Source organism: Prinia subflava, chromosome 19 (assembly GCF_021018805.1).
Source record: "Prinia subflava isolate CZ2003 ecotype Zambia chromosome 19, Cam_Psub_1.2, whole genome shotgun sequence".
Taxonomy (NCBI): Eukaryota; Metazoa; Chordata; class Aves; order Passeriformes; family Cisticolidae; genus Prinia; species Prinia subflava.
The window spans coordinates 2693387-2720597 of record NC_086265.1 but is presented as its reverse complement, the minus strand read 5'-3'; the positions used below and the strand labels follow the sequence as shown (position 1 = coordinate 2720597).

Genomic DNA, 27211 nt, shown 5'->3' with positions numbered 1-27211 from the left:
GAGCCCATCACCATCTTTATTAAGCTCGAGTGGCTAATGAGCAGCATGGAAATAACACTGAGGGCATGTCTGTCTTCATTAGCCTCCCCTCTGGACAGACTCCAGGAATTAAGTACCATTAAAAAGTTACTTCTAAAAAATAAAGCCATTGAGAGGTTTGCTCCCTTCTGAAAAATACCCAGTAGAGCTTGGAGCTGTGTTTTGTGTGAGGAGGAGCTGCTTTCTCTCTTCCAAGCCAGTTTAACAGTTCACAAAAACAGGAGCAGGTGCCAGTGCAGCACAGGTCCAGTTCTCAGGTCCTACACCCTCGGCCAAGCACAGCCTTGGCTCTGGAACTTTGCTGCCACATGGGAAATCAAAGGAGGAACTGTACCTTTTTAAACAACTCTGCTTAAAGAATAACTGGACACACATGGTCCTTCCTCACCTCTTTTGTACGGTGAACTTCACCAATCGCAGCTCTGGCCATGCTTGGTCACAGGGATGATCCTGTTCTCACCCTCAGCACGAGCTCCTCTCGCTGCTCCCTTCCCCAGGCCATTGCTCACAGGATCCTACAGGGACCTTGCAATTCCTGCTCCTGGCACAAAGCTCAGCCTGACCCTGGGCCAAGGGCTGGCAGCAACACCAGGCCCTCAGCAGCCCCGTGGGGAGCCGCTTTGGGTGCCTTGGCTTTGGGTGAAAGTCTGTGAAGAGGAGGTTTGAAACAAAAGCTGTCCCTGCTCCTGCCTCCCCAGGTAAGGTCGGTGAGGCTGCACATTCCAGGCCAGCAGCAGGGAGGTGCCCTGAGGGGATTCACAGTAACATCAGGCTGTCGGCACACGGGCTACAATCAGCACAGATCAACAGTCACAACAGGCATGAGCGCATTGAGGACCACACTAACATGGTTTACTGTAGTACCCCTTCTTAAAAAAATACTTTATTCCTAAACTAAAAACCACTCAGTAACCGGTTTTTGGAGCCCACCGGGCAGAGCCCAGTGTGGCTCCTGAGCCCTGCAAAGTGATGGAGTGTTTGTACACTGACAGAGAACAGCCAAGACAGCACACGTGTCATGACAGACATTCAGAGGGAGCAATCAGCATAAAGCAAGATTGCTTAAGGGCTTCTGTGCGGGAACAGTTCATGGCAGTGCTTCCTAAGCTGTGTCTGACACCAGCGCCGCAGCCAGGTCAGAACAGATACATTCTATCGTTAGGGAAAAGCTGAATAATCAACTGATATATTCATTGCTTCTAATGCACTAGAGAACACCACAGGCTAACAGGCTCAAGCAGAGGTGTTAACTGACCACTTGCCGAGTGCTGCGTAAAGACAGGTGAGATTCTTCAGAAGAGAGCAAGAACTGCTGTAAACAGTTTGACTCCGACAATCTGTGGGGCTGTAAGGTCAGTGGGGCAGCACCTGAGCCTGCCCAGCCCTGCGCTGCAGGAGCTGCTTGAAAAACCTTTCACCAACTTCTGCGTGTCGATGTCGAAAAGGCCAAGTTTAAGCAAAACGACGAGGCTGCCGTGCGCGCCGGGGCCCGGCGCTGCTGCCCACAGGAATCCCGCCCCCAGGAATCCCGCCCGGGGCACTGGGGCAGGGCGGGGTTAGGATTTGAAGACGTGCACGGCCCGCACGACGTACTGGCGGCAGATGGGGCACTCGCTCATCCTCTTGCCGCACTTGGTGCAGGTGACCATGTGGCCGCACTCCAGCAGCACGCAGTCGATCACCGCGTCCATGCAGATCCGGCACAGGTTGTCGTCGTCCTCGTGTAGCTGCAGCCTCTCCCCCTCTGCAAACCAACAGAGAGGGGGTCACAGCTCCGGGCCCTGCACAACCAGGGCACTGCCAGCCTCACCATGCTCCAGCCCCTCTCATAAGCTCTTTTAAGCCCTAGCTCTGAATTAATCTATATTCCTCCAAAAGTAAGCAAAGAAGAACTAGAAAGCCCCTCAAGTGAACAGCCAATACTTGGCTTCATTCTTTAAACTCAAACTATTTTCAATTCCGGATGTAATGACTGTGAAATAATGTGCTGGATTAAAATTCAGAGCATGTTGGTTTTCCACCTTGGAGCTCACTGTTTGGCAGAACACTTTCCTCAGAAGATTAAACACAATAATAATAAAGCAGACTAACAAGTGGAAGCCTTAAATAGGCCATAAAGGTGGCAGAAGTGAACAAAACCTGTCAAGTTCCATTGCAAATAGTCACCATCCCCATCAATAACTGAACATCCCATCAGATCATGGTGAAAAAAATAAAGCTTAAGTTTAAAGTTGTTTTCCCCAAGTTTTGTGTGAGCAGGAACTGGTCTGAGAACAAACTACACAAGTGAAAGACTCCAACTGCTGCGTGGAGCAGAGGGTAGAACAGCAGCCACAAAAAACACCTCATGAAAATGTGGACTGAGACCAAAGCCCTTGGACTTTTGTCACTGTGGATTTTAATTCTGCAGTGAGAGCCCTGAAGTGCCCTGATCTGCACAGCTACAGAGCAGCTCTTCCTAATGCCCTGTGAAACCCAGCAACGCACGTGGAGGTGCCAAGTTTCAGTTCTCTGAGGAACCAGTTTTCTTGGTTGTGCAATTTTACCTTCCCTGTGAGGGCTGAGCTCTTCAAGCTTTGCAAGAAAATCTCAAAGAACCAGCGCAGTCCTGGAGAGCTTTGTTTGATCCCTACAGCCACATTCAGCTACTCTAGGGGCACCCTGCTTTGTTAAAACACATTGTCCAGGTGTTCCAGCAGAGCACACCAAATTCAGATACCAAATCTTCCACTGGCAGAACCAAACCAGAAACTCAGTAGCCTTAAGAAAACAGAAATAAAGTATAAACCTACGTGTCTTGTGGTTCTCCTCGTTTTCTTTGTACAGTCTGCTCACTTTTTCCACAAGTTCCCATTTTTCACAGCATCCTGAGTAGTTGACAAAATTGCAGGCGAGGATTTCCTTCAGCTGCCGAACACTCAAGCCCTCGATGTCGTCCAGGCTGGAGATGTCGGACAGGGACGCCCTCGCTCTCTTCCTGGCCAGCCCTGGGGTCTGAAACACATCAGTTGTGTGCTCTCAGCTGCCCTGCTTAGTTCAGAGCACCAGAGCTGCAGCACGTGAAGCTGCAGCAGCTTGGCTAAAGTTTAATTCTTTTTGAAGCCAGTGTGTGCAGACATTCATTGCTAGACACAGCCAACTCTGGAAGAACCAGAGCACGAGGCCAAATGTTGGCAAAGATCAAAACACTTTATGATGTCACATGCCAAAAATCTATTCTTTGAATAGTTCACATCTCACCTGTTCTTCTGCACTTTCTTCTTCTTCATTATTTACAGATGTTTCTGTTTGTCCCTGTGTACAAAATGAAACTCATCAGGATAAGACCCCATGTTATTCCCTTATAAAACACTTTCCTTCCTACCAAGGTGATCACAGGTGACAATGAAATGACATTTCAAGGTTCCAACTGCTACTAATCATTCCAGGTTTAAGTCACTTCTGCCATGAACTGGGAATCTTTGCTAGGTATCTCCAGCTCTCAGGTGGAGGGTACAAAAGGCCTTTTTCCTGCCCCTCCAAACTGTGTCTATTGGTGTTTTATTTTTAATTGATACGTAACTATTAAAAATACATAAACCAAAGCAATGCTGTTGCATAAATGATGTTAATGACTGTACCCGTGAGGGTGTTCCACTGCCTGTGCTTCCCCTTCTGCTGGCGAGCTCTCCTGGGTTTGACAGGGATGCAGACGTGGAGAAGGGGTGGGTGAAAAAGCCCGAGCCCTGCGACCGCGACGAGCGCAGGCTGCCAGCGTCCGTGTCCCCCTGGGAGCCCAGGCCGTGGTGGCACAGCACCAGCTCCACCAGGTCCTCCTTCTCCCTGCAGGTGTCTGTGGGGATGTTCCTGAGGATCAGGTACTGCCGCAGGTCCTTCACCTTCAGTCGCATGAGCTGAGGGCGCTGGAAGGCCGTTTCTTGCAGCAGGTGGCAGGTGGAACATCTCCGGAGGTTCTCTTGGAGGACTGAACAAACCGAGCAAAAATCTTTTTTGCAGTCACAGCACACGTGCTGAGGGGAGAGGAGGGAACAATTCAGCTGTGGGTCACAGGAAACACACCCAGGCCCTGCTCTCTCCTCCTGGCTGGATTTGAATGCAGAAAACTGCCCTGTCAGTTCTGCACGTGTTCCAGGAGAGTCCTCACACTTTTGGCACTACTGAAAGCTGATTTGAGGTTTTGGTGAACAACATTATGAATAAACAAATGAATAAAGTACTCAAGTCGTAGTTCAGACAACAAACAAAACTAAAACCAACTTTATGGTTTGTTAAAATACTTCTGAATATACTGTCACTGCTCCTTTCACGTGTGTAAAACAACAGAATAACCCCAAACTTTGGAGAACCTACTGCTTCCTCAGCTGATTGAAAGAACTCAAGGCAGGCCTTGCATGGGATGAATCACATGGCAGGGAAATACTCCCAAAAAGCCCAGATGTCACTTTTGAGGAGAGTTTGTTCCAAGGACTCACAGAACACAAAGGCTGGAACAGACAAGACTGTCAGCATTCCAGCTGCTGTGAACAAATCCAAACTCCTCAAGGTTTCCAGGATTGTAGTAAACTAAGATTGGCTTCAGAAATGTCCCTACACAACACCTTATTCAATGAAGCCTCGCCATGTGAACAGGACATGTTGGAAGGGGAAAACAAGACAAACTGAGAGAAGAGGCTTCATGATTATCTGAAAGAGCTGCAGAGGATTAGGTACTGAGGGGACAAAATAACAATCCTGGACAGTTGTGATACACAGAGATAATAAAACATGAACAATCTCAGTTTTATTTATCTGTATTAACCCACCAACCTGCCTCCCAAAGAAGGAAGAGGCTGTTGGAGCACAACAGCATTGAGAAGAACTAAAGCTGGTCAGAAACAACCAGAACTGCGTGAGAACTTCCAGAAAGAAGCTCTAATGCTGTATTGTGAGTTTTAACTTTTCCATCACCCAGTCTGCTCACTCCAGTACTCAACCACTGTTTGGTGTCAAGTTCAAAACCAGATTTGTTTAAGATTCTGCAGCCAGCACATGTATCTTACAAATCAGAGTCCATTACTTTTCAGGCCAGCCCAGATCCAACGTGTCACTGACTAATGAACATCAGACTAATGAACCTCAGACCAACTTCTAATCCTGGCTGACAGTAATTTCCTGTGACCTCAGAATAAGGCACGTCCTCCCTCCCTACCCATATCTGCCTCAGGTTTCTGAGAAACACACACTCATCCCCGAGTGTGCACAGATGAGTTCAGAGGGGTAAAAATACAGCACCACGGGACATTTACTCACTTTTTTCCTGAAGACTGAGAAGGAGAGCCCGCAGGCCTTGCAGACGATGTTGGTGCTGGCCGCAGCAGGGGCTGGGTATGCGGAGAAGCCCGTGCTGGGTGTGAAGCGGAAGGGGCCGGCGCCGCCGCCGAAGCCGCCCTGCTGCCCGCGCACCGCGCCCGTGCCCATCACCTCGTTCAGCAGCCCGCAGCACGAGGCCCACATGGAAGTAGCTCCCGCCTGGAAACACCACGGAGCAAAGCAGGGAATCAGACTCTGAGAGCCCACATCAGACGTGACTTGCTGCTGAGGAGCTCCCTCACTCCATCTGTCACCATCCCAGGAGCCCAGCGAGCTCACGGCTGTGACAGAGCAGCTCACCCCCAGCTGAAACCCAAAGGGGGAACGCAGGCACAGGGAGCTCACCCTCACAGCTCCTCTTCTAGAGAATTCCCCACAAAAAGAGGAATTTGAGGAGTGATGCAACAGTGGAACAAGGAAGGAGTGACTGACAGCCCATTGTAGGTGAAGGGCAAAGCCCAGAATGGTGACAGGCAGAAACAGCAACTCCTGATTAATGCAGAACTGTCCCTGCAGGATCTGCTCCACAACTCATCCAGCTCTTGCATGACTCACAACAAAACTCTCTCTAAAATAACATTCCTGGTTTTCAAACTTGAAAACCAACCTTCGTTAGAAGATAATTACAGCCTGGTTTTGCTGAGAAGGGAACATTTTTCAAGATCTCCCTGAACCTCCTTGTTTTGTTGCCTTACAAAATGTCTAACCAAAGTTAAAATAAATCCAAATAAACTTATTCTCTATTGATTGTATTTCAGTTTTGAGTTCTGAACACATGAACAAAGTGCTGCTTTTTATCCCTGGAAGCCTTTAGCACTGGATTCTCTATCAAAAGCTCATACTCGACTTAAAGGTGGAATTTGGACTCCAGGCTGGGCAGGTCACAGGTTTAGTCACTGTCAGGCAGCTCCCTGAGACCTGCAAGAAAAAACACCAGGGGCAAACAGAACCATACCAGGCTCTCCCTGAAAGGAAGCTGAGGGGTACAACTTCCTTTAAACACAATTATTTTTTCATACGTTTTTCTTTAACTAGCTGGATTTTTTTCATTCCAGGGCAGCATCTTTTCTCTCTCTTTTTTTTTTCCAAAGCACCAAGACAGAAAATAATTGTTTTTGAGATTCTTGCTGTAAAACCCCAACCAAGCAGAACATGCACTTCAGCCCTGTGACGTGCTGCTTTAATTCCTGCAGAAACTACACTAATTTCTAGATGAAGCTGCACATTTGCCGTGAACTGAACACAATCCTCTTACATCTGTGGGAACTTGATGCCAGAATAGCTGTGGACAGGTCAGAACGTCTCCTTTCAAACCACAGAGCACAAAAGGTAAGAACAAGAGCTTCGGTTACAACATCAAATATACATTCTAATTAAATCCTCTCATCATTATGGGTATTTCAACACAGAATTCATCCCGGTGAAACAAGAACCCCCCGTGCCCTGAGCAGCCCAGGCACAGCAGCTCTGCATCAGCTGCCTGCAGGGGATGAACTCCAGCAGCCCCTCCCTGACCTCCAGGAGCTCACACAGCTCACCCAGCCCCGCCTCAAACTAAACTTCTCCACTATAAGCACTGTGGAAACGCATTAATATTAATTAAAACATAATTATCCTGGTTCATTAGGAAAGAGGAATTAACTTTCCAGAAATACGTCCTGAAAACCAGTGACAGCCCAGCAGAACTCTGAGTTTTAAAACTTGGAACTTTTGAAAAATACTTCCTCTCATCTTAAGGGAAAGCTGTAACACAACCATGCCTCTCACTCATCACCTAGTCTTCAAATAGCTAATTATGTATCAAAATTCTGAGCTAATTATGTATCAAAAATATTTCAAAGCAGCCACACATAAATAAAAGAAAAATAAAATAATGAACCAAAAGGATCTGTCAAAATTGAACTTCCTTTTTCACACAAGTGTGGCCTGTCCAGGGGGTCACAGCAGCAGCAGCACACAATGACTGAAAGGACATGAGACATTTGATACCACAACCCTGGCCTGAGAGTTTAACACCTGCTTCTTAGACTTATTTTATTCCAGAGCCTGTAACAACTGTTCAGACATCACAGTCAACACCAAACATGTATTTTTAGGAACTTTTTGGTCCCCCATTTGGACTCAGGGAAGTTGTTGGTATCAAACAGAAAATCTCTTTATCTTGCTGCCAGGCACTCAGGTGAAAGGCAGGGCCGGTAATTTTCTCCTTAACCTGCGTCACCTGTGGGTTCCCTCTGTGCCCTCAGGTCATTAACTGACAATTAAATTACGGTGTCTCGACTCTCCCTATTGCTCTGAAAAAGAAACGGCACCGTGCTAAAAAGCACCCACACAACACACAAATTAAACGTGCTAAAACAAAAAATCCCTCCCTTGACAATTAATCCAAACATTCCCAGTTTTTGCACCAAAGCCATCAGTCTCCACTTCCATCGGTATCTTCCCTCTCCATACCTTATGTGCATCTCAAACGAGCAAAATCCTGCGTCCCAACTTCTCTGCTGTTGTTTTTAGCTTTAAGGGTGTTTGGTTACCTGACGAGGATTTCACCTGCTGCTCCTGACACACCTGTACAAGCTGGGTGTGCTACCAAAGCCGCAGAACGACAGTAGAGCGGCGGGAGGGGTTTGTTTTTAATCATTTTAACTGAAACTTCCTCTTTACATCCACCCTTGGAGCAAGCAGAGCTTTTTCGGACGGTACAACAGCCCCGGGCGCCTCAGGGGAACGCCCGGGGCTCGGGCCCCCGGTGCGCCCCTCACGGGCCCGGCCCTGCCCGGCTGTGACTCAGCGCGGGCCCCTCGGCTCGGCGGTGCCGGCCCGGAGCCCCTCACAGCGGGGCGGGACGGCGGCCGCGGCCTGAGGCGAGCCCTGAGGGAGGGGCAGCCCGGCCCGGATATCCCGCCGGGCTGCCGGCCCCGTCATCCTCCCCGGTTCGCCCCCTCCTCTTTCCTCCTTCCTCGCAGAGGGAGAAGCGCTCTCCCGGCCGGCCGAACCCCTCAGCCTCCCCGCTCCCCTCCTCACCTTCATGGCCGCTCCCGCCGCTCCAGCGCCGCGTCGCCCCCGCCCCGCGCCGACCCCGCCGGGCCGCCGCTCGGAGGGCGGGCCCTGCCGCCGCGCCGCACGCTATTGGCTGTCGCGCCGCCGCACCGCGCACCCATTGGCTGCCGCGCCCCGACGGCGAGAGGGCGCGGCCAATGGGAGCAGAGGACACGGCGGGGCCGAGGGGGCGCGGAAATGTCCCCAGCGGGGCCGGGACACGCGGGGGACACCGAGGGTGGCACTGGTGGTGGCACCGATGGGGCACCAAGGATGTCACCGATGGGGCACCGAAGGTGTCACCGATGGGGCACCGAGGGTGATACTGGTGGTGGCACCGATGGGGCACCGATGGAGCACCGATGGGGCACCGAGGGTGGCACCCCTGCGGTCACTGACAGTGGCACTGATGGTGGCACGGAGGTGATGCTGCCCCTGCACTCGGCCCTGGCACATCTGGAGCGCTGTGTGCAGCTCTGCGCTCCTCCGGACAGGAGGGAAGGAGCTCCTGGACAGAGTCCAGCCGAAGGCACGGACACAGTGGAGGCTCTGGAGCGTCTCTCTGAGGAGGAGAGACTGCGGGAGGTGTCTGCAGAAGAGCAGACTGAGAGGGGATCTCACCAAACATCTCCAAGAGGTGCCAGGAGGATGGTGCCAGACTCCTTTTGGTGGTGCCCAGGGACAGGATGAAGAGGAATGGCCATAAATTAAAGCACACAAAATTTCACCCCAACAAGAGGAAGAGCTGCTTTCCACGGAAGGTGGCAGAGCCCTGGCACTGCCCGGGGAGGTCGTGGGTTCTCCCTGTGTGGAGCCCATCCAGTGCCACCCCTGCCATGGCAGGGACACCTCCCACTGTCCCAGGCTGCTCCCAGCCCCAGTGTCCAGCCTGGCCTTGGGCACTGCCAGGGATCCAGGGGCAGCCACAGCTGCTCTGGGCACCGTCTCCACCCTCTGAGTAAAGAACTTCCCCTAACACCTCACCCAAATCCACCCTCTTTTCACCTTTATTCTACCAAGCCCTTTGGTGAAAACCATTGAACTTGAGAAAAGATTTATTATTTAAAAATCCACTTCCAGTGAGCTCCTAGATGTCATTATTATTTTCTCTAGGCTGTGAGTGGGATATATATATATATATAAAATAATAATCATAGATTGCAAGAACTGAAAGTTTTAATCAGAAGATTACATTAAAGAAAACCCAGCAGTACAGACCTGACCAAGGCTTCAGGAAAGCTTTGTGTAAGAGCACACAGGGCCAAGAACCAGGCAGGCGTCTGCCAAAAAGAGGAAAAGTGGCTGAAAAGAAACATGGAGCAAAAATCAAACTTACCTCTGCAAAGGGTTGGATGCAATCTGCTAATTTCTGCAGGAAGGATCTATTTTTGGAGCAAATGAGGTACAAAAAGGGGGTAAAAAGGAAAAAAAAAAGGTGTGTAATTGCCACATGAATGGCACAGTCCTGGCAGCTTCAGGAGTAAGAGCAGATACTGCACACAGCCCAACTTCTGGATTTGCATTGACACCATATTTTAATTCAAAATCAGGTCACCTTTTTTCAGAAATGCTTATGCTCCTTGACAAGCTTTAGATATGCGCTGTACTTGTACACATGACTTAATAAAAAACGTCATTTTTCCCCCCAATAATAGCTTGCCATTTTAGTCAAAGCGACAGAAAAAATAGAAAAGCCTTGTGAATACAACGTTGGAGCTTGCAGTGGCACATTCCTCACATTTCTCATGCAAGGGATTGCTTTAAGACACCTGAAAAATCTCAGTACACTTTGGGTTTTAAGAAGTTTTATGCCATCTAAACTCTTTCAATCCAGAGTCACCCTTGACGTACCAATTTGTACACATATTTTTGTTAATAATATTACATTAAAGCATGAGAACTGCCCATGCAGTCGCTGTAATGGGGTAAAAGCTGTCCCAAACTAAGCAAAACCCAACATTTCCCCTTTTTCTCTGTTAAGGATTTGCTAACAAGAAATCCTCCCAAACACAGATGTTTTAGGGAGTAACGTGGGCCTGACAGAGCTGAGATCTGGTGACAGTGCTGGCATCTGCACTTGCCACTCCTGCCTTAATTTGAGCAGATCTGGATGAATCATGTCCTTGACATGTGATTTGAGATGACTTTTACTGCATTAGCCTGCCCAGACTGTAACCACGCTGAGGGTTTTAAAGGAGGCTCTTTAACTGTGCCAGCTACTCCGTGGGTGAAAAGGAGCATTTCAAGAGGTTCTATTAATAAAAGACTTGCCCTGGCTGAGCCTCCTGCACTGTGCCAAAGCAGCATTAAAAGATTTAAATCTATTACTGCGAGATGTCCCATTTCCTTCTGCCACCAAATAACGAGTGACAATGCCTTGCTGCAGCTCCATAATCCCCCAGGGTTTTACACAGCACCAGAGACAGAGGTGGGGAAGTGATCCTTCCTATTAATTTGGTTTTAATTTAACAATCTGCAAAATTTATTAGTAAAGTTTGAAAAGACAAAATTAATCGCTGGGCTTTATCTGGGGATTTCGGGTTGGATATTAATGGCTATGGGAAGAGTCAGGGAATCACAGAATCAGAATGGTTTGGGCTGGAAGGGAGCCTCAAGATCATTTATTTCCAACCCCCTGCCATGGGCAGGGACACCTTCCCCTATGCAAGATTATTGCAATCCCCATCCAACCTGGCTTTGGACACTTCCAGGGATCCAGGGCAGCCACAGCTTCTCTGGGCACCCTGTGCCAGGGCCTGCCCACCCTCACAGGGAGGAGTTTCTTCCCAAAATCCCATCTAACCCTGCACTCTGCCAGTGGGAAGCCATTCCCCATCTCCTGTCACTCCAGGTCCTTGTAAACAGTCTCTATCTTTCTTGTTGTCCCTTTCAGGCACTGGAAGGCCACAATTAGGTGACCCCAGAAGTTTTCTTTTCCAGGCTGAACCACCCCGGTTCTCTCAGCCTTTCCTCACAGGAGGAGTGCTCCATCCCTCACATCATCCTGGTGCTCCCTCTGGCCTCACTGCTGGGCACAGCCTATTTTAGGTAAGATAAAAGATGACTTTTTCATCTGTGTTACCTAATCTTGGATTTAATACAATCCAAGTCATCTCCCACTGCTGGTTCTCAGGCGTGAGAGCTGATTTAAATATACTTTAGAAGTATATTCTCAATGTTCTCCCTGCACCACGCACTGAAGGATTGTCAGCAGAGTTCCCACTTTGGCTCCAGAGCGTTGCACAGAAACATCAGAAGCAGATGTTTGGCATTTCCTTTTCCCTCCCAGTCCTCGCACAGGCCTTTATCTCACCCCCCTCCCCTCCCTGCCCTGCCACGCCGCCAGTTCCGTGTTTCCGCCCAGGCCATCGGGCTCCACTTTCAGGAAATGTCAACAAATTGACCTTTATAACATAATAGCTGCTGTTACTTCCTGCCTCCTGCCTTCAGACACAGCTCAATGAGTTGAGGGCGAGGAAACGAGCATTAATTACACCAGCAGCAGCAAGCTACAATGAAGTTTCTTAAATGTAAATGTATCCTTGAAAATTACTCCCCGCTTGATTTGCCTCCTCCTCCTTTCACCACCCCCAGGCATGAATCAGGAGCAGTGCAGTGGAAATCCCCAGGGACATGCAGATGTATAATAATATTGAGTTTTGTTTTGCTCTCACTTACAAAAATGAGAACTATTATAATAATTGGAGTATTTTCTTTGGGAATATGATGCCTTAATGAAGTACTTTAACAAGTTACTGAGAAAATAAAAACTTACATGCGGAAACATCTTTGTGGCATCACAATTAACTTGCAGGAAATCCAGAGGGGAGTGAATTCACTCTGTGGTGTTCTCTGTAACATGGAAATGCTCGTGTCAGAGCACAGAGAAAATGTAATAGATAGGTGGGTTCATCTAAATTTTACTGTATAAAAGATGTAACTTTTTACCCCTTGGGGTGCTTGACTTGCAGAAACCTCTACCTTGCAGCCTGTGCAGAATAAAAAACCTCTAATTTTTAAACCAGACTCTGTCTGTTTAGAGAGCTCCCAAAATCACTAACCCCAGCAAGCCACTGCCCGCGGTCACCTCGCCTGGTCCGTAAATCACAGGATCATTAAAGTCGGGAAAGACCTCCAAGATCATCAAGTCCAACCTGTGACCAATCACCAAACCCTATTGCAAAGTGCCGTGTCTATTTGTTTCTTGGACACTTCCAGGCATGATGACTCCACCACTCCCCTGGTCGGCCCCTTCCAATGTTTTATCACTCTTTTACTCAACAAATTCCTCCCGATGTCCGCCCTGCCCCTCCCCTGGCCCAGCCTGAGGCCGTTCTTCTCCTCCTGTCCCTGTTCCCAGACACCCCCGGCTGTCCCCTCCTGTCAGGAGCTGTGCAGAGCCACAAGGTCCCCCCGAGCCGCCTTTTCTCCAGGCTCAGCCCCTTCCCAGCTCCCTCAGCCTCTCCTGGGGCTCCGGACCTTTCCCAGCTCCGTTCCCTGCCCTGGACACGCTCCAGCCCCTCCAGCCCATGCCTGACGTGAGGGGCCCAGAACTGACCCCAGGATTTGCGGTGCCTCAGCAGTGCCAGCACAGAGGGAAAATCTCTGTTCCCTTGTCTAGCGGATAACTGCTCAGGGCTGCAGCTGCCCAAGCGCAGCCCATGCCCTCCCCGTCCATCGCTGTGCCCCGCCGCGGCCCGGCTGCCGAGCAGGGCAGGTCTGCGGAGCGGCCCCGCCACCGCGCGGACCCTTCTCTCCCCGGAACGTCTCTCTCGCGCCCCGCACGACGTGGCGGCCCCGCCGTGGCGGCGCACATCCCCTCCTCCGATTGGCTGCGGCGCTGCGCGCGCGCCGGCGGCGGGGCCGGCGATTGGCCCGGCGGGGCGGGCGCGCGCGGTCTCCCGGGCGACGGGCGGTCCCGGCGCCGCCATGGCGAGCGTGCACGAGAGCCTGTACTTCAACCCGATGCTGACGAACGGCGTCGTGCACGCGAACGTGTTCGGCGTCCGCGACTGGGTCACCCCGCACAAGATGGCCCTGCTGGTGCTGCTCAGCGAGCTGGGCCGCGCCGGCCCGCAGCTCGGCCTGCTGGAGCGCCGCCGCCTCAACCGCCTGCTGCTGCCGCTGCTGCAGGTCGGGGCCGTGCCGGGGCGGGGGGAGGCGCGGCCCCGTTGTGTCGTGGCCTGTCGCGACATGTCGCTGTCCTCCGCAGGGTCCGGATATGGCGCTGTCGCGGCTGCGCAAGGCCATCGAGGAGTGCTGCCCGCACCTGGCCGGCTCCGTCCACATCAGGTGCGGGGTGGGTGCGGGCGGGCGGGGGCAGCGCCGGGGCCGTGCGGATCCTGCGCTGCTCTGTCCGCTCCGAGCGCTGCAGAGCGCCCTGAACCGTGCAGATACCAGGGGTTAAAAGCTACATTTGGGCCAAAACTCCGCTTCGACAGCTTTCTTACTTGTCATAAATAAGTTCTGAAAGGCACCAAGGTCGAAGGCATCAGATTTAAAGTTTCAGATCTGTTGTCGTATCAGATAATTCGCTAAACAACAGTTCCAAAATGTAATCAGTCAGAAATTTGAATTTCAAAAATAAAAAGGAAAAAAAAAAAAGGTTCCTATTTATTTTAAAAATAACCATCTCCTCTAATTATTCTTTTTTAATAAAGATCTATTTTATCTCTTTAAAAAAAGCCCAAACCTGATTATTATTTGGCTTACCAATACTTAATATGATATTATCATTTATCTCAGTATGAAAACCTGGGTCCAATAAATTAGCTATCACTTGTTTGTGTTTAATCATTTATGCAGGAAGAAGGAGAATATATTATTTGATATATTAATACTCTAAAAATGTAATTTTCTTCCCCTGTTCAGGTTAAAACTTATGGCAGAAGGAGAACTGAAAGACATGGAACAATTTTTTGATGACCTTTCAGATTCATTCTCAGGGACAGAGCCAGAAGTTCATAAGACAAGTGTAGTAGGTAAATAATTGTTATCCACAAGCTGGTTTTGATGTGATGTCTATCACTGATGTGATTCCCTCAGGACACAGCTTTGTTTTGCTGGGGAGGTGTAAAATTGCAGAGTGTAATTTTCCTTTTGCTGGGATGTTGCACATTAACCGATAGTTTTACCTGTTGTGAGGTTGTTACTGATTTTAACAATTTATCACTTATCTTTAGTGAGATTTGCTGCTAGATTTAGACCAGATTTCCACCCTGCAACCCTGAGTTGTATCGTTGAGATGAGACTCACTAATTTCTCTCCCATTTCTCACTGATTTCTGTTTAATGAGGAACTAAATGATGCTGTTTAAGGTGCTGGCCATGATTTTGGTCTCCTGTCTGCAGCAGCAGCTGACAGCCCGTGCTCACAGCAGGCATTTCCCTCTCCAGGTCTGTTCCTGCGCCACATGATCCTGGCATACAACAAACTTTCCTTCAGCCAGGTCTATAAACTTTACACAGCACTCCAGCAGTACTTCCAAAAGGACGAGAAAAAGGATGGAGCCGACGAGAATGAGATGGAGCTGACAAATCCAGAGGAGCTGGATGGGAAAATGGAGAAAGAAGAACTTGACGGGCCTTTAAGGTGATAAACTCGCGCGAAAGCTTTTCCCACCTCTTAAGAAAATGAACCTTTTATTTTTTTTTTAAAGCGTCTTGCAGCTGGGCTGAGCTTTGTGGCCGCTCGTTTCCTTGGTGCCACCGTGTGGTCACATTTGTCAGTGGCTCGGGAAGGTGGCACTGCCCCATCCTCATCCTGGCCCGGGCAGCCACAGCCCAGCGGCAGCTGCTGCCCACAATTTCCACTCCTGTGGCTGTCATGTGCTAAAACTGTTGGAGAGGTCACTTCTGCTTCCAACAAGGAAAGATTGCTCAATAAGGAGAAGTTCAACGGTTTTGTTTTGCTTTTCACCATTCTCCAAATAAAAGAACTCGTGTCTTTTTAGCTCAGAAAGGAGAAGCAAATACTGAGTTTTCACCTGCTGAAGAGGTGCTCCATTGTAAGAATAATCCTGGCAGTATTTTATGTGTCCATATATTTAAAATGTACTGCAAACTGTATTTATATAAATTTGTGCAGGAGCTGCTGCATCATGAGTCAGACAGCAGCCTTTGGGTCTGGCTGTATGCTGGGCTTGCTTTCCACAGAGTAAATGTCTTGCAGAGCAGCTGTTTCCAGCTGTGGTGGATGTGGCCAAAGTGCCAGTTCATCTCCTTGGGACTGTCTTCAGAGGGCAGAAAAAACAGAGCAGAGCCATTTGAATGTGTCAGCCCCAAAGCTTCTCTCTGGTGTTTTTCTTTAGGTTTTTTTTTTAGGGTGTATTTAGGGTAACGTTGCTCTCAGCTACAGTCACTGCAGGTTGAAGCTGAACTGTGTGATATAATTTGGATGGTTGACTTTGATGGAGTAAATTTCGTTCTTTATTAAGTTTTCTCAGTGTTCTTCCACGCTTTGAGCTGTGATATCTCAGAGAACTTTATAAAGTGTGGGGTGTCTGATGAAATGTGTTTCTGTGTTGTCTTTCCTTGCCCCTGTTTCTAACCAGGGAAGAAGAGATAGCCTGCAGTGGGCCTCTTTCCCAGAAACAAGCAGAGTATTTTCTCTCTCAGCAGGTATGTTAATTCTCATTAAAGTGAAGGAAATGTTCCCTACCATGAATTTCACCTTGAATTTTATCCCCAGTGTCTGTTTTCTCTGGTCTGGCAGAGGCTTGTTGGTATCCTGCTTGTTGTTGCTCAGTGTGAGCACTCGGGGCTATGAGTGTTTTATCCAGACATGTCACCATATGCTGATATTTGGTTCTCAGAAGGTCCTTCTGCTCTGCTTGCCTCACATTTCTGTGAAATGTGCAGCTTTGTTGGTTATTCCAGCTGGTAAATAAAAAAGGGAACAGAAATACACATGGACACAAATGTCATTAATTCAATAGTCAGTAATGGTAATTTTAGTAACTACATTCTTGTAATTTTTTATTAATTGAACTGCTTGCCAAAGCAAACTGTGGATTTATCAATTTGTTTTCCTGAGGGGTTTTTTTTGTGTGAGAAGATACATGTAACTCCAGAGAGGAATGTGTGGCATTAGTTCCTCAGAGAAAAACTTAACCAGGATTTTTTAAGTGCTTTAAGCAGTCCTTTGAATAAGTTTTTATTTGACTTGGTCTCTCTGATCTTTGCATAGAGAACACTCTAATATAATAGAGAATCAAACTGCCACTGTCATAGTACAGCTGCTGCAAAATCTTCTTTAATGTCCTCTCCAAGCAGATAACAACCTGGCAATCCTGTACCACGACATTTTTTTATAACCCTCCTTATGGAGTTACATATTTTACTTGTACTGTTCAAATTTTATTCCAGGCTTCTTTACTAAAGAATGATGAGACAAAGGCTCTTGCTCCAGCATCTTTACAAAAGGAATTGAACAACTTGTTAAAATTTAATCCAGACTTTGCTGAAGCAGTAAGTATTTTTTCTTCATCCAGAATGGTTGTAAAAGGATTTCTTATCTCTAGGACAGGATTATTTGGAAGTAATTTATTCTCTATTGAAATATAAGTAGATGATAAAAGTGTGAGCAGGTTGCATGTAAATGTTTAATAATTCAGACTAAAACTCCTGAATGTACAGAAACCTTAATTAAGCAAAGTACTTCCCCTTTGTGCACAGATATAAGCCTCTTAATTTTGGACTAAGTGCATTCCTGTTCAACTAAATCTAAATCTTCTTTTACCCACATTTTCCTGAGGAATTTCAGGCCCCTTACTCTTGTAGTTTAAAAATCTGTATTAAGTGCAATATCTGTTAATTTTGCTAGTTGTTGTTCACTTTGCTTCTTGTCCTTAATAGCAATTTATACTGAAAGCCACACACAACTCATGCTGAGAGGCGTTTCCAGAAATGTGGTGTGAGCTCTTGCTATGTCCCTCAACAGCTTGTTCTTGAGAAAATTCAATAAATTCAACTCTTTCCTGTCTTGCTTTTTGCCTCTTCCTCCTGGGCTGAGCAGACAGGATTTTCCTTGCCTTGTTTGGAAGGGTATCCTTGAAAGGGCTGCCATAGTCCCTGGCTGGACTTCACAACAGAAAGGATTATCCTGCCCAAGTCTCCATGCCAAAAAGAAAATACATAATTTTAGCATCTCCTTTCTATCTGCACAGCATTTGGAAGCAGTGCTGATGTTTTTAGTATTTTTCTGAGTGCAGACACTGTGGCAGTCCTGCCTCCATTCCCACTCCACACATGAATACAGGGATTCCACCTCTGTGGAGATCTCAGACTCTCTGGGATCATTCTGACAGATCTTGTAGTCTTCACCATTTGGCAGATCCTGTTAGGGCAGCCAACCAATATTGTCCAAGAAATTATCCAATTTTATCCAGAAATTCTACCCAGGTAGTAACAGTATTGCAACCTCTGATCAGAATATCACAGTTACATGTTCTGGACAAAAATACCCAGTAATTAGAAACAAAACCTCTGGCTTAGTATCCGTACAATTAAAGCTGATTTTGTTTCACTTCCCAGCATTATTTAAGCTACTTAAACAGCCTCAGGGTGCAGGATGTCTTCAGTTCCACGCACAGCCTCCTGCATTACTTCGACCGCCTGATCCTCACGGGGGCAGAGAGCAAAAGCAACGGGGACGAGGGCTACGGGCGGAGCCTGCGCTACGCCGCGCTCAACCTGGCGGCGCTGCACTGCCGCTTCGGCCACTAGTGAGGAACTCACCCCGGGCTGGACATTTTCCTCCTGAAAATCCCCTCAGGGGCTCCCTCTCGCTTGGCAGCAGCTGGGGTTGGGTTGGGATCCTCCTGCGATCTTGATTTGTTTGGGTTTGTTTTCGGTTTGGTGTTTATTTGGTTTCCATAATAACTGAGCCATCGAAGAGTTGACATTTGTTTGTGTCCTGGGTATTTTAAGTGTTCAATTACATTTCCATGACCTCAGAAGGGTCAGTGGGCTTGAATGCCTATTTTCATCCATATTTTCAAGAAACTGTGGTTGGTTTTCTGCAAGTCAGTGTAGAGCTGGCAAAGAAATAATTAAACAAAAAAAACCATCTGAGCTTTTAAAATTTAAAATGACATATGTGTTAGGATTTATTTTGTTGATAAAGCTGGCCTACCCATCTTCATTTGTGGTTTGCATTTATTGATTGCTGCCTGGAGGCATGGTGTGAAAGGACTGGAGAGGGGAAGGACACGGCAAAGTCGAGACCAACAATTTCTGCACAGGCAGGTTCTAAATGTTGCCCCTGTTTAAACAACAGCTTGGCACCATGGCCTGCACAGGGTTTGAAAGCCCATGTAGGAGTTACAGCTGCATTTTGGGTTGCAGATGCTGTCAGAGGTGCTGTCCTGAAAACCACAATGCAGTGCAGAGTGCTGGGAGGAAAACACAGGCTGTTAAATCCGAGATCTGAGTGCATTATGCATAATTCAGATCAATATTCCTCTGGATCAGGACACTGTATCTTGAGCACTGTAGGAATTCTAATTGTTCTCCCTGTGCTCGTAGCCAGCAGGCTGAACTGGCCCTTCAGGAAGCCATCAGGATTGCCCAGGAGTCCAACGACCACGTCTGCCTGCAGCACTGCCTGGTAAGAGCTCTGCTCAAATGGGGCTTGAGTTCTTTTCCTCAGTGAATTGTTGCAGAACTTCTCTCACAGGAACATCTCCCCCAGAGCATTTGACTGCCCAGCAGTGGGGTGAGATCACTTCTGGCACCCAGGGCAACAAATTACAGGATTATGGGATGTTTTGTTGCAGCTCAGGGTTAATTTCTTAAGCAGGAATTGGTAGCCCAGAGATCTCAGAAGTAAGCTCAAAGTTGAGTCTTAGATGTTGTAAAAAGAAGAAGTATTTCAGAAGCTTCCTCCTTCCTGTCTGTCGAATTCTCAGAGTGACCAGCCACCTTTAGAGCAAGCAAAGTGGGAGGACTTGGATTTCTCTCTATTTTTCCTCCCTGTAATCAACTTTATAATGAATTTACATCAATGGTATCAAACTCCTGAGGTGCTGCATTCCATAGTTCCCTGTATTTTTGTGCATCACTGAACCTCCAGCGTTGGCTGCTGCCACACCAGCATCCCAGCCTAGCTGCACTTCTGATGTGTTTTGCTGTGCAGCATTTAGTAGAATTTCCTCAGAATCAATCCTCAAGTGGTTTGTATTTCCAGTGAGCTTTTGTGCGTTCTGTAACAGCAAGCCAAGTTAAAAATGCTGCAGCCATCAGTTATTTGCAATGAGATTTTGATCTTTTTCCTTGCTAGAGTTGGTTGTACATCCTGGAGCAGAAGATATTTGATAGCTGTGTTCTGCTGGAGCACTCTGTGAACAAATCCTTACATTTTGGATTGCCAGTGAGTCCATTTAATCAGTCCTTAACTTTATTCTGGGACAAACCCATGTGGCAATGGGCATGTGTGTGATCAGAGTTTGGAGTTTTGGGGCTTGTCTGTTCAAAATATGTGACTGGATTTAAACAAACATGTGTTAACACTCCAAAATCTATTTGTTTCTATGATTTTATTCTTCATATTAACAAGCCAGAGTTCAGTTGCCTTAATGCCAGAGCATTATTGCAAGGCTCACTGGTTTTCCTTCTAACTTGTTTGATTTTCAGGCAGAAAAGCTCTCTGTGGCTGCTGGCCCAGGCACTGTTTTGGTACAATCTGGTGCTCAGGGGAGGCTCTTAGGCCTCCACCTTCCCTGAAGCTCAGTGCTGATGCCTCTGGCAGGGCTTTGAACACCTTTAATTGTACAGCTCTGTGAAATCTTGCAGGGCAGCCCTCCCCTTTGGCAATTCATGCCCTGATAGATCTGTTATCTGTTAATGTTTAGTTCTGTCTTCCCAAATCTGCAATTCCTTTGTTAAGAGAATTGTTCTAAAATGGACTAAACTGCTGTTGTTGGGAGATGGGAGCAGGCATGGCCTCTTTGTGGGGAAGGAAGGAAGGAAAGGCTCTGTTTTCACAGCAGTTCTGGAGAAATCCAGGTACTGGTCCTGTCCTCCTCCATAAGATTTCTGTGTGGGGGAGTGGAAATTACCTTTCACATCCAACAAAATGACATTCACATATGTGTGGGTGTGCACAAGTGATTATTTAAAGAAATGCCTGGAGCAGTGTTCCTTTGTCTGTGCTGTCTTTTTGGGATTCTTTTTTAGTAGTTTAGAACTCTGCTCCAGTGTAGTTTGCAAGCCTTGGGTACTCTGTTGTCTTCCAACACTGTAGGTATGTTTTTTTTCCTTCTTCCCAGTATCTTGCTTCCTTGGGAATACAGTCCTTGGTTCAGCAAAGAGCTTTTGCAGGAAAGGCTGCCAACAAACTAATGGATGCCTTAAAAGATTCTGATCTGTTGCATTGGAAGCACAGCCTGTCAGAGCTCATTGACATCAGCATAGCACAGAAAACAGCCATTTGGAGATTATATGGCCGCAGGTATTTGCTTTGTTTGGAACTCCTGGATTAGCTGCTGCACTTGTTAGCCCATAATGCATTTATATAGGTGTAACAAGTGACTGTGTCTCTCCAGTGCACTAAAATAAAGCAATCAGACTGTGATTCAGTACAGGCTGAGTGCAATTATTTCCATTCTCTTGTGTTCCTTTAAAACTCATACTGAAGAAGAGATGGAGTTTCCATTTAGTAGTGGCAAATAGATCGTAAATTGTTCCTGTGCCCCCACTTTCAGTATCTTTGTGCTTTGGCTGTGTGCAGCCTCCAGTCTGTAGCCCTTGCTGAGCCTGCACAGTGCAGAGTCCTTGGACAGCAGTTGTTTTACAAGTTTTCCTTCTCCCTAGGCCCCTGGCTTAACCAGACAATGCAGACTATTGTCATAACAACACCATAGATTAAAAATGGTGGTTGTTTGCTGCTTGAAAACTAAAAGATATTTCTCTTGCACAAGCACCATGGCACTTCAGCAAGCCCAGACCCTGCTGAGCATGAACAGTCTGGAGGCTGTGAACGTGGGCGTGCAGCAGAACAACACCGAGTCCTTCGCCGTGGTGTTGTGTCACCTGGCAGAGCTGCACGCAGAGCAGGTGAGCTCTAGGGCTGCTTGCACAAAGTCTCACTTGGTGAGAGGACTGTGGGTGCCACTGACAGAGGGTCCAAAGCTTGATTTGTGGTTTTTGCTGCCTTTAACGCCTGCTCTGGGGGCAGAGACAGTGCAGGGAGTTTGCTTGGTAAATCCCTTCCCTGAGGGTTGGGCTGAAAGGGAGGGGAGCAGGGCATTAATCCCTGGTGCATTAATCAGTGTCCTCCTTCATTCCAGGGGTACTTTGCAGCTGCTTCTGAAATCCTGAAACACCTAAAGGAGAGATTCCCTCCCAACAGTCAGCATGCACAGGTAGAATACTCAACATTCAGCCTGTAAATTATTATTTTACTATTATAACTATTATACAGTAGGATCTGAATCCCTCTGCTCCTGAATTTTTCTCTGGATGCCTTGGGCTATACATTTTCTCATTTCCCTTGGCTCATCCTCATGGGAAGCTGTACAACATCAGCTTTTTTACAAAAGCATGGAAAAGCTGCCTGTGTTGTTTTCAGACTGGTAAGACATTTCTCTCACCACAGCCTCCTAAGATGAAGCTGTTCAAGTAGAAATTTCATTAACAGAGGAATATACATCTACTTCATGAGCACATAGAGTAATTAAATGCTCTGCATTGATTTGGAGCTTCAAAGTTCTGTTTAATTAGTGCTGCTTATTTTGATATATTACAATCCAGAAATAACTGAGATAATAGGCTAACAACCTGATTTTTGTGAGACTCTGGGAAACATTGCCACAGGAGTCTGTAAGACAGTATTTACACTGAAGTGTTTGAGATCCCATTAAATACAGGGTGAGCCTTCTCTTTTCACTACAGAACAAGTCTGCTTGTCTACAAGTCTCAAATCATTAGTAATGATTTAAAAGAGCCTTTTTACTCAAAATGCAGTCAGGTAGGTGAGCTTCCATATTGCAACATTAATCCAGACCTGAGCGTTTCTGTTGCGGGCAGTAATTCAGTAAATCAAATAATTGGACAGTGGAGTTAGTGTGTCTAGACATAAATACCCCCAGGGGAAAATAAAAGCTAAATTCTAACTTGAGATTAGAAAATGAGCAGGCACAACTTCTAAAATTTGTTTCTGGATGTTCTTTGTTTAGCTTTGGATGCTGTTTGATCAGAAAATACAGTTTGAGCGGGCCATGAACGATGGCAGATACCACGTAGCAGATTCTCTTGTAGCAGGAATTACAGCACTTAATAGCATTGAAGGTGTATACAGGTAAGAAATCTTGGGTCTTCCTGCACTTGCAGATGTGTTCCATGAAGATAATTTAAAAATTTAGCAAAATGATCACTGGCAGTGACATGTGCTTAGGTATTTTTCCCTTTCCAGAACTAGTCAAGGTCATGTTGTCTAATCTATAGGGCTATTCCCTATGTCCTGCAATAATAATTTGTGGTTGTTTCTCTGGACATTTTAAGAGCTGGAGTGGTTGAAGTTGGTGTTATTCTAGAGCTGTGAATCTGTTGTGGTAACATCTTCAAAATCTGCTCTACTCAAACCTGAGCACAAAGTAGATTTTTATGTCACATAGCTGGGGAGGGAGCTCAGGCCTTGAGCGAATTCCTCAGTGGCCTGGTTTCTACCTCTCCAAAATGGAACAATGTGATTTTTTTCACTCACCTTAATGGGGTCTTGTTTCTAAATGAGAATGAAGTGTTAAAAATAGTTACAGTTAAAACTTGGTATTTGGTGAGTATGAAAACCAGCTTAGTGTTCAAAGAATTTCCTGTTGATTTTCAATGAGGCAAAACACCTAAAAGCAGCCAGTGCCAGTCAGCTGGAAGAGCAGTATTCAAGCTGTGGGACCTGATGCTTGTCCTTCTGGAATTGGACTGATCATGAATTCCCCGATCTTTAAATATTCTGTTCAGTGTCTGGTCCAGGGCATTTGTACCCGTTCCTGCTGCTGTGCATTTGGTCCTGACTTCCCCGTTCTCCATTTTCCTGTTGCTCCATATCCTTGTTAGCTCAGGCCAATTTTAGCTGCTTTAGCTCATACCTGTTTTTCTCACAGGTAATTTTGCTTTCTAGCTTGCAGGTCCTCCCACTTCTGCCGCCTGTTTGGCCTTTGGTTTTGGCAATCCCTGGTTTCTATCTAGAGCTGTTTTATGAGTTTGATCCTTTCTGCCTGGGAGTTGTCCAGTTGGCAGCAGGGAGATCTGTTTTTCCTCCTGCCTGTGTGTGCAGCATGTGTACACTTTGTCAGGGTGCCAGCCTGCAGTTACAAGAAACACAGGTCACAGAATAGAGACCTGTTTTACCGTGTTCTGAGGAGCAGAATTCTATACAAATATACAGTGATGTTTTCTTTCTACCACAACAGAAAAGCCATTGTATTGAAGGCCCAAAATCAAATGTCAGAGGCACACAAACTTCTGCAGAAATTGTTGATCCACTGCCAGAAAATCAAGAACACCGAGATGGTGATTAGGTAAGAATGTTTCATTTTCAGAGTATTAAAGCCACTTTGCAGTGATTAGAATCAGCCATTTCAGTTTGTCTGTGTTCAGACTTCACCAGTCTTCAGATTACCTGCTGTGTTTCCGAGATTACAGCCATTTCAATTATTAATCACAGTATGGAGGAATCCTCAAAATATTGTGTCATTTAAACCTAGTTATTTTTAATAGTTAAAATAAATATGGTAAACTTAAGAGTTCCATGAAAGTTCATGGAAGAGGGAAACACTGCATCTAAAATAAATAGGAAATGGAAATATGTATGTAGTTTACCTTGGTGTAAATCTTGAGAGAGCTACGGTGTTAGTTAATCTGTGGCATCTCCTCTTAAGGGAGTACTTTAAGAGGAGATGCCTCTTAAGGTCTGTAGCATCTCCTCTTAAGGGTGTAATTTAAATTTATTGTATATGAACCAGCAATGAATATATAATTATAATATTATAATTATAACAAAACCAATGCTATTGTGGATGGAATAATTCCCTGTGAAACAGGTGGAGGTTTTTCATGCAGAGTAAAGGTTTGTAACTGCCTGGCGCTGTGTGCTCAGGGTGCTGCTGTCCATGGCAGAGCTGTACTGGAGGTCCTCGTGTCACACCATCGCGCTGCCCGTGCTGCTGCAGGCGCTGGCGCTGGCGCGGGAGTACAGCCTGCAGTACCTGGCCTCTGAAACCGTGCTCAACCTGGCTTTCTCCCAGGTACGTCTGATTTGCTGCAGGGCAACGTTTATTCTGGGCATCTGGATGCTGGTTTTACTCCTGTGAGGTTTAAGAACACGACCTTGTTGGAATTAAATTATTGATCCTGAAGAAGCAAACTCTGTAAAAGCTTTTGAGGAAGTTACTAAAAGTTGAGTTTCATGCATATCACTAGAATGTATAGTTATTGAATATAATTAAGCAGCATAAATTTCCCCTGTCTTAATGTCTTCAGTTATTTTTTCATGCTGGTATTTTGGCTTTCTACTAGCACAGGTTGGCTCGTGCATTAAAAGTAATGCTGGTAATGAGTTCAGATATATTCTTTATTCTGAGAGGCGTGACTGTCAGCACTGACTGAGTGGGTAAACCTTTCCCAATCATTTCAGAGAGCAGCTCATTTCTACTTACAAGCTTTGATTCAAAAAGAAGATTGTGGGGAAAAAGTTGAAAGAAAATTGTGTGTGTTACAAAATGTTATTAGAAACAGACATGGCTTGTGTTGGTGGTTCCTGAAGAAGCTGCTCACATCAGTGGATTCCAGTGTGAGACTAGAAATTATTTCTCTTTCAGCTGATCCTTGGCATTCCTGAACAAGCCCTGAATATCCTGCACATGGCAATAGAACCTGTCTTGGCCCATGGAGCTGTCCTGGACAAAGGCTGTGCCATGTTCTTGGTGGCCAAATGTCAGGTGGCTTCTGCGGCTTCCTACACTCCACAAAAGAAGATTGAAGGTAGTGTGAAGAGAAATTCTGCCTGAAACTGCTCAGAAGTTCAAACCAGTGTCTGTACTGGAGTCCTGCTACACCAGAGTGTATTACCTGGTTATTGGATACAAAATTAATTTGGAATGAGTTGTTCCACAGCTGTTTATTATCTGCATACTTTCACACACATATTTTGCAGCAAAGGCTGAATAATAGAGACTAGCTGAGAGGCCATGTTGCTAAGACACAAATGGTTTTGAAAAGCCGAGGAATTTATAATTGGCCTCCTTAGACTTGAGCTGCCTTGCTTGGAGTTGTTACTGTGATATTTTCTTAAATATGACTGTCCCTCTTTTTCCCACAGCTTTGGAATCTGCTATCTTGAATCTAAATGAAGCCAAGGCTTACTTTGCCAAAGTGGACTGCAAAGAGCAGCTCAGAGACGTTCTCTACTTCCAAGCCCGGCTGTTCCACACCCTCGGCAAGACCCAGGAAAGGAACAAATGTGCCATGTTGTTCCGTCAGCTGCACCAGGAGCTGCCAGCACACGGCGTCCCCTTGATCAATGCCTTCAAGTGATGCATTTAAAGATGAGATTTGTTTGTTTTCCTGTTTTCGTTTTGTTTGTTTTTTTACAGACATCTTTCTATTGTATTAAGTAATCCGTGTTTCAGAATAACTGCCAATAAATCATGGTCTGCTCATGAACAAACTTGTGTTTTGTAACACAAACATCATTTTCCACTCATTTCACTTCTAATCTGTAGTTGAAATTAAGAAATCAGTGGGGAAAAAAGAGAAAAGACCCTCTTGACTGTGTTAAAAACACACTGAGGGGAGTAGTGCAGTCACGAAGAACTGTTCTGTTCTTAGTAGTGACATTTCCCAAATCAGTGCAGACTTTATGAACACAGGGGTACAAAAAATAGGCAGGCAAGGCTCCTTTGTGCTCTTTTTAAGTGGTAGGGAAGGGGGAATCTTATTTAAAACATGTCCTTGCTTTTAACCTGTCTGCAGTTGCTGTTTACGCTGCAGAAACAGATGGTGGTGGCAGAAGGGGAAAAGACAGGGTTCAGTCAGAGGGGTGTAACAGTGCAAAGTCCTGGCACTGTTGTTTCATGTGTCCTTGTGCAGAGGGGGGATGAGAGTGAGGAGTGGGAAACAACAGCCCCAGCTCAGCTGAAATATTCTTATTGTGTTTGCTGGCTCTGAGGCCTGGCTCTGCTCTGGGGAGCTCTGCAGTGTCAGTGGTGCCCACAAACGAGCCTTGAAGCACAATGAGGAAGAGGGTTTGGCCAGCTGTGGCATTTGCATCTGCTCAAGGCTGAAGCTGTTGCTTCATGAAAAGAAAACCGGGGGTGAGCATAGTGCTGGATGGAAATAAAAACAAACCTCGAATACTGGACAAAGGAAGGGGCATGTTTACACCGAGCCTGGTGTCAGTCGGGGTGACACTGAGCCCGTGAGCTCTGTCTCGGCGCTACAAAGCTGCAGCTTGCGTGGGAACTGTTTGGCGGTGGCCTCTGTGACATTTCCAAACAACTATTTTCCAACCCTCCCCTTCAGGTGATGATTTGGGCAATCGCTCAGTGCGCGGGAACTGGCGCAGGTAACCCGGTTTGCTCCCAGCCGACCTGAGGCTGGAAGCGCAGTGTCAGCCCGGGGCAGGGGAGGGAGCGGCGGCGGGGGACGCCGGGGTTCGTCCCCCCGAGGCGGACACGGGGAGCCCGCAGCGGGGTCGGCGGCAGCGGGACCGGCCGGGGCTCCGCGCTGCATCCCGCGGGGCCGCGCGGTCCGGGAGGGAATAAAACACCAGGGAAAAAATTATAAATAAA

General features: G+C 46.9%; 2 protein-coding genes and 1 long non-coding RNA gene across 8 annotated transcripts; 1 reads left to right on the top strand and 2 right to left on the bottom strand.

Moving 5' to 3' along the window:
* On the bottom strand, window positions 1-8534 carry RNF34 (ring finger protein 34). 6 transcript variants are annotated; one of them, XM_063415518.1, is made up of 7 exons: window positions 8413-8480; window positions 6231-6306; window positions 5329-5547; window positions 3660-4003; window positions 3280-3333; window positions 2832-3033; window positions 1-1783 (listed from the first exon to the last, which is right to left on the bottom strand). In XM_063415518.1, the coding sequence occupies exons 1-7, from the start codon at window positions 8416-8418 to the stop codon at window positions 1596-1598; spliced, it is 1089 nt and encodes a 362-aa protein (XP_063271588.1). In that variant the 5' UTR covers window positions 8419-8480; the 3' UTR covers window positions 1-1595. The 6 variants fall into 6 exon arrangements, with proteins under 6 accessions (XP_063271588.1, XP_063271591.1, XP_063271590.1 ...); XM_063415521.1 differs by having other exon boundaries at window positions 3660-4049; window positions 8413-8473; XM_063415520.1 differs by lacking the exon at window positions 6231-6306 and having other exon boundaries at window positions 3660-4049; window positions 8413-8534.
* A 1100-nt stretch (window positions 8535-9634) lies between these two features.
* LOC134560047 (uncharacterized) lies at window positions 9635-13155 on the bottom strand. The gene is made up of 3 exons (XR_010082664.1): window positions 12986-13155; window positions 12203-12279; window positions 9635-9729 (listed from the first exon to the last, which is right to left on the bottom strand). It is a non-coding gene; the product is annotated as an uncharacterized LOC134560047 (long non-coding RNA).
* A 125-nt stretch (window positions 13156-13280) lies between these two features.
* On the top strand, window positions 13281-26088 carry ANAPC5 (anaphase promoting complex subunit 5). Its single transcript, XM_063415517.1, has 17 exons — window positions 13281-13560; window positions 13640-13719; window positions 14299-14408; window positions 14823-15018; window positions 15980-16046; window positions 16794-16895; window positions 17961-18151; window positions 18954-19035; window positions 19708-19797; window positions 20696-20877; window positions 21347-21482; window positions 21716-21790; window positions 22604-22725; window positions 23834-23941; window positions 24520-24667; window positions 25241-25403; window positions 25741-26088. Exons 1-17 carry the CDS (start codon window positions 13357-13359, stop codon window positions 25953-25955), a joined length of 2271 nt encoding a protein of 756 aa, XP_063271587.1. The 5' UTR covers window positions 13281-13356; the 3' UTR covers window positions 25956-26088.
* The last annotated feature ends 1123 nt before the right edge of the window (window positions 26089-27211 follow it).